Raw genomic sequence first — 6,600 nt, 5'->3', positions numbered from 1 at the left:
AGTAAATTAATGACAATCAAGGTTGCCTTTTTATGTTCCATAGATATCCTAACTGGCAATATTTGATTTTGTGCCGTTTATATGCGGTAAATTCACAACAGCGGGAAGCTGTTAGATAAGCAGATAAGCATGAGTGACATAGTATTCTTGCCACTTCCGGGACCCATGATTCGCTGTCTTGGTAATTTCCCCCTGACGCACGCCCTGTTTTATCAGGCCTTAGGCTTGATATTTCTTTTGCTTTTACCTTACCAAACGACACAGTTAATAAGCAAAAGCATGATTTATCATAACAGGCGCCTTTTAAACCGAGACTACCATGAGAGCTGATATCGTTATTCTTGCTGCAGGGCAAGGCAGCCGCATGAAATCCAACCTGCCGAAGGTGCTTCATTGCATTGCTGGCAAGCCCATGCTGGAGCATGTCATCCTCAGTGCCCAACGTACCCAGAGAAAAGTCGGTGACGGAAAGATCCATGTAGTCATTGGCCATGGGGCAGAACAGGTCAAAGCAGCACTGGGCCATTACGATCTAAACTGGGTAGTGCAGGAAGAGCAACTAGGTACAGGTCATGCGGTTCAGCAGGCTCTGCCAGACTGTCAGGGCGCTTATGTTGTGCTCGTGCTCTACGGCGATGTTCCCCTGATCCATTCTTCTTCTTTACAATTACTCCTTGCTGCCAGCAATGGGGAACGCCTAGGCCTGCTGACCATCAATCTGGCTAATCCTTCCGGTTATGGTCGTATTATCCGTGACGGCTTTGGCAACATTCAGGCCATTATTGAAGATAAGGATGCGACGCCAGAGCAGTTGGCCATTAATGAAGTAAATACCGGAATTATGGCAATTCCCGGCAGTAAGATAAATAGCTGGGTAAACAGTCTGACCAATGAAAATGTCCAGCATGAGTTCTATCTCACTGACATTGTTTCAATGGCAGTAACAGAAGATACGCCAGTTGTTCATATTCAGCCGCAAACCCATATTGAAGTAGAGGGAGTTAACAGCCGGATCCAGCTCATGGAGCTGGAAAGGGCCAGCCAACATCAACTGGCAACCAATCTGATGGTTGATGGTGTCACCATTATTGATCCGCGACGTTTGGATATTCGTGGAGATGTGAAAGTAGGCCAGGATATCACTCTGGATATCAATGTGGTTCTAGAAGGAAGTGTTGAACTGGCAGACAACGTATACATCGAACCTGGTTGTGTTATTCGTAACTCTATTATTGGTGAAGGTGCCATTATCAAGGCTCACTCCATTCTGGAAGATGTCGTTGTCGGCGCAGGCTGTGAGGTCGGCCCGTTCGCACGACTACGGTTTGGTACTGAGCTTCAGGAAAAAGCCAAGGTTGGTAGCTTCGTTGAAACCAAGCAAACTGTCATTGGTAAAGGTAGTAAGGTAAACCACCTCAGCTATGTGGGTGACTCCCAGATCGGTGATGAGGTTAACGTCGGTGCTGGCACTATTACCTGTAATTACGATGGTGTTAATAAATTCAAAACCGTTATTGGCGATGGGGCTTTTATTGGTAGCAACAGCTCGCTGGTTGCTCCTGTCACTATTGGGCGTGGCGCAACTACTGGTGCTGGTTCCACCATTACTAAAGATATTCCGGAGAAACAGCTGGCTGTTGCACGTGGAAAGCAGCGTAATATAGAAGGTTGGCAGCGTCCGGTAAAAAACGACTGAAAGTCACCTGAAAGGAAGCTGGTGAAGCTTTGATGACTTTGGCAACGTTTTCGACGACACTTTTGATGACGCAAGGGATCAAACAACTATGTGTGGGATTGTAGGTGCTGTAGCGCAAAGGGATGTGGCTAATATTCTGCTTGAGGGGCTTCGCCGTCTTGAGTATCGTGGATATGACTCGGCGGGAATCGCAGTCATCCATGCTAATGGGGATCTGCAAAGAGAAAGGCGTACCGGTAAGGTCTCTGAACTGGCAGATGCGGTTGCTCAAAACCCGCTCCATGGTGGAACCGGTATTGCTCATACACGCTGGGCTACTCATGGTAAACCCAGCGTGCGTAATGCTCACCCACACGTGTCCGGTGATCATATTGCTGTTGTTCATAACGGTATTATTGAGAACCATGAAGCGCTGAGAATCTTTCTTCAAGCAGAAGGCTTCGTCTTTACTTCCGATACTGACACTGAAGTCATTGCCCATCTCGTAAATCTTGAGCTTAAGAACAGTGATTCCATACTGGTAGCTGTGCAGAAAGCAGTAGCCAAGCTTGAAGGTGCCTATGCCATGGTGGTGATGGACTGTAACGACACTGAACGTCTGGTGGTTGCCCGCTACGGCAGCCCACTGGTGATTGGTTTCGGTATTGGTGAACACTTTATCGCTTCTGACCAGCTTGCTCTGTTCCCGGTAACCAGACGTTTCATGTTCCTAGAAGAAGGTGATGTGGCAGAAGTAACCAGCACAAAGGTCACGGTTCTGGATGCTTCCGGAAATCCGGTTGAGCGCGATACCCGGGAGAGTAATGTTGAGCATGATGCCAGAGATAAAGGCCCTTACCGTCACTACATGCTGAAGGAGATCCATGAGCAGCCAGAAGCTATCGCCAAAACACTGGAAGGTCGTCTTGGTGAACATCAGCTCAATCTCGATATCATGGGTGGAGGTCAAGAGATCCTGAATAAAACCCGTGCCATTCAGATTGTCGCCTGTGGTACCAGTTACCATGCAGGTATGGTGGCTCGTTACTGGTTTGAAGAGCTGGCAGGAATCCCTTGTCGAGTGGAGATTGCTTCAGAATTTCGCTACCGGAAGTCCTTTGTGCCGGAATACTGTCTTTTTGTCACTATCTCCCAGTCTGGGGAGACAGCTGATACCCTTGCGGCACTGAAGCAGGCAAAAACACTAGGATACATGGCATCACTAAGTATCTGTAATGTGCCACGCTCTTCCATGGTACGTGAATCAGATATTGCTCTGATGACCCATGCTGGCACCGAGATCAGTGTGGCATCTACCAAGGCGTTTACAACACAGTTAACCGTACTGCTGATGCTGGTTACCACTATTGGGCGTAATACTGGTATAACGCCAGAGCAGGAATCAAGCGTCGTTTCATCGTTAAGAAACCTCCCTCACATTATAAAGAATACACTGGCACTAAGTGATGATATTGAAGCCATGGCTGAAGCCTTTGCTGACAAACATCACAGTCTGTTCTTGGCCCGTGGCACCCAGTACCCTATTGCCATGGAAGGAGCGCTAAAGCTCAAAGAAACCTCATATATTCATGCTGAGGCTTACGCAGCTGGGGAATTGAAGCATGGTCCCCTAGCGCTGGTTAATAACGATATGCCTGTGGTCGTAGTTGCGCCTAACAACGACCTGTTGGAAAAACTGAAATCCAATATGGAAGAAGTCAGAGCAAGAGGCGGACAGCTATTTGTCTTTGCTGACAAGTTGGCCAATCTTACAGAAGCAGAAGGTACCAGAGTTGTGCTGGTAGAAGCAGCTCCGGAAGTAATAGCCCCGATTCTCTATACTATTCCCTTGCAGCTGCTCTCTTACTACGTCGCTATAATAAAGGGAACTGATATTGACCAGCCACGTAACTTGGCTAAGGCAGTAACTGTCGAGTGAGTTACAACAGTAATTTAACTTGCACCACTTTAGACAAAAGTATTGAGTGCGGCTCTTTTGATACGACAATGCAGCCGCTAAAACATCATGATTTTCGATATATCCGGTAACAAAAAAGAGACGGTTTTATAATAATATAACGTCGTCAAACCAATAACTACATAACACCGTCTATTGTGAGCGCATCATGCGCCAATACCATCAATTATTCATTCTTCTCACCAGCTCGTGATCATTTGAACACTATCATTCAACACCTTACATCAATTCTACAACAAGAGCATGGCACCATAGATAACATGAGTTCTACGCTCAGAAAGCCATTGGTCCACCTTCTATTAGTACCGGAACATCAATATGTGATTTTCTGGGCTGGCGTGTATAAACAATCAATCCTGCCATCAGGTTTACAGAAAAGTTAAATGGTTAACGGTATCGAGTATGTTCGATCTGCCGAATATTCTTCAACTGATCATTTATGCTTTCTATTTACTGCTCGTTTCCTCAACATCACCTTATCAAAGACCTTCAGCTCTTTTGGCTTCATATTCCCCCTGACTTTAGTTACCAAGTTCAGGCCTTTCTCCTGCAACTAGGCTACCAACTTCTCAGAGACATAGCCATTATCTCCATAAATCCAACCAGTTAACTCTTCGATTAGATCTGGTACCGGGTTACGGCATCGGTGTTAGCCGTTGTCATTCAAAATGATAGAATTTCTCCGAAATGGTTAATGATAAGGTGTAACTTAAAACCAAACTTCCAACCTGCAGACTTTTCCCCCAGTTTAGCCTCTTCACTGAAGACCTTGTGGCTGTTGATCCTATGGTTTCACAGACAACAATGGGGTGGACGAATCAATGAATGACAGGTCCGTTGGTTACCCCATGTACTGAGACTTAAGATAAACCGTCAGTGGTATCAAAGCCTATTTAATGAGTTCTACAAAGCAATTGTAGAATACTAGGTTCGAGAAATAGTCTGATTTATGCTATGATAAGTCATTGACAGTAGTGCTTGAAATTGCGAAAGACACCCTGATGGGAATAGATGATGATAGTCATTATTTCACTGAGCGATAGCCTATATATCACTTGAGGATTTTTTAAATAACAGATTAGTTCTCTATACCATTGTGATTCACAATGTTATGCAGAAATCATCCACATCACAGAATACACTTACAATAGACACTGAAGCCTCCAGTTCGTTATCCATGGATTGGTATCCGAAAGCTAGCTAAATGGCTGTGGCTCACCTGCCTTTCACCATCGAACTAACGTGGATCCTAAAATAAGCCTGAAAATAGCGTAAGCCAGTAATTTCAGTCCTTTCGTTCAAAAATGGTTTTAAAGAACGTAAATCCGACAAGATAATCCATTGCGCTACATAGGATTCAGCCTTTTTATACATATTCATGTTACAGAAAAAGAGTGATTTGAGTACTTTATTGGCTAGCAAAGGCTCAGAAGGAACCATTGGACATTTGTCAAAAAACAACACTATGACTAAAGCCCTTAACATCCAAGTGATGTAGCCAAAATTGAAGCGCCGAACTCACGTTAAATAGCTACTCTCTGGCGGACTTAAGTTGTCCAGCAGCCTCGTTATCGCTCATTGATTCCGTCTTTGACTCAAGTGCATGCGCCGAAGTTACTTCCTTCAAATATTGTTACCAATCTGGCAGGGATTTCAGCTTCCCATAAGGCATCATCATATTTCCATAATGGTACTTTTTCCTCTCTTTACCTTTTGCATCAATAAATATTTCAGGAAAAAAGCATGGCCTGTGAAAGTTGATGTAAGGTGCTAGATAGTTTTTATTAAACTCACGAGATATTCGCCTTTTCTTACTTTCCAGAAAAGTCGAACATGCCCTGATTTTTAATGGCTTCAGCCAATACGACCATATGGCCAAATTCTGTCAAACCGCGAATAACGCTAACCGTACACGTTGATAGCAGGCAGATTAAGCATAATTATATTGCGCTAACATGCACTATTTACACTGTAACCTTTAGTCAGTCGAGATTTTAAACTTTAATGGCCTTTAACAGAGTCGAACATCGCATTAACTTGTTAGCTTTTCCAGCATGGTGTTGCAGTATATGAGCATAGTCAAACATCTTCCTTAAAATTGCATTATTTTGTTATTCAACCAGTGCATTGTTATTTGTCTTGCGTATATTGATTTTGTTAACTTCATGTGAAGACGGTCCAGTAAATCAGCTATACGATAGTTGATGTACTCAGACCCATTGTCTGAGCGGAAACCCTATAATTTAAAGGGAAAAGCCGCTAGCACTCTTCAAGTACAGGTATCAGAAAAGCTTAATTGATTTGGGTGTGGTTCCATTGCTTCGACGCCCCATTCATTAGTTCTCCATGATTGCAAAGGCTAGAGCATTCCTTATGGAAGTTCCAATACGCCGGCCAATCTCTACTTAAATCCAGTGAACGTAGCTTCAACAAAGCCTCTGTCCCTTACAAACTCCACTTTGCCCCAGTTAGATCCATACGGTCATTGATCAAATAACGGCAATCTCCATAAATGACCCCACTGGCAATAGGATAGCCAGCATCCAGCGCATTGTCATAGCAGAACCTTGAACGGTTTTTTGAAGATAGTCTGCACAGTTGTCAATGGTCTTCAGTTTTGGAGGACCTCTCTTGCTCGCACTTTGCCGTATTCCCCTGTCAACCTTATCAGACTCTCCCCTGAGTATCCTTAGGACCGTTCTGCCCCACAGCTTTCAATAGCCTCATCCACCTTGTCGTGTAAGCAGTGACCGGCTTTCTACAGATATTCAGCACCTTGAATCCACTCTCAACAAGAGCATGAAACCATAGAGAGCTATACTAGGATTGAAGGTAACGAAGTTACGCCTTCTCCTCCAAGGGTATCTGGGTAAACAGGGCAACAATGAACCACAGCAATAGTCGGTAACGAGTAGCTACGGTGAGCAGAGGAATCACATTAGAAAAA

The 6,600-nt window shown here is 44.4% G+C and overlaps 1 protein-coding gene across 1 annotated transcript; it reads left to right on the top strand.

Annotated features, from left to right (window-relative positions):
* Positions 1 to 2,261: 2,261 nt before the first annotated feature.
* LOC311328141 (glutamine--fructose-6-phosphate aminotransferase [isomerizing]-like) lies at positions 2,262 to 3,614 on the top strand (the record flags this gene model as incomplete). The annotated part of the gene is made up of 1 exon (XM_084462161.1): positions 2,262 to 3,614. One exon carries the CDS (start codon positions 2,262 to 2,264, stop codon positions 3,612 to 3,614), a length of 1,353 nt encoding a protein of 450 aa, XP_084318287.1.
* Between the last annotated feature and the right edge of the window lie 2,986 nt (positions 3,615 to 6,600).

This window comes from Borostomias antarcticus, assembly GCF_949987555.1.
Source record: "Borostomias antarcticus genome assembly, contig: scaffold_273, whole genome shotgun sequence".
Classification (NCBI taxonomy): domain Eukaryota; kingdom Metazoa; phylum Chordata; class Actinopteri; order Stomiiformes; family Stomiidae; genus Borostomias; species Borostomias antarcticus.
The sequence above is the reverse complement of the archived record's forward strand: the minus strand, read 5'-3'. Positions and strand labels throughout refer to the sequence as shown.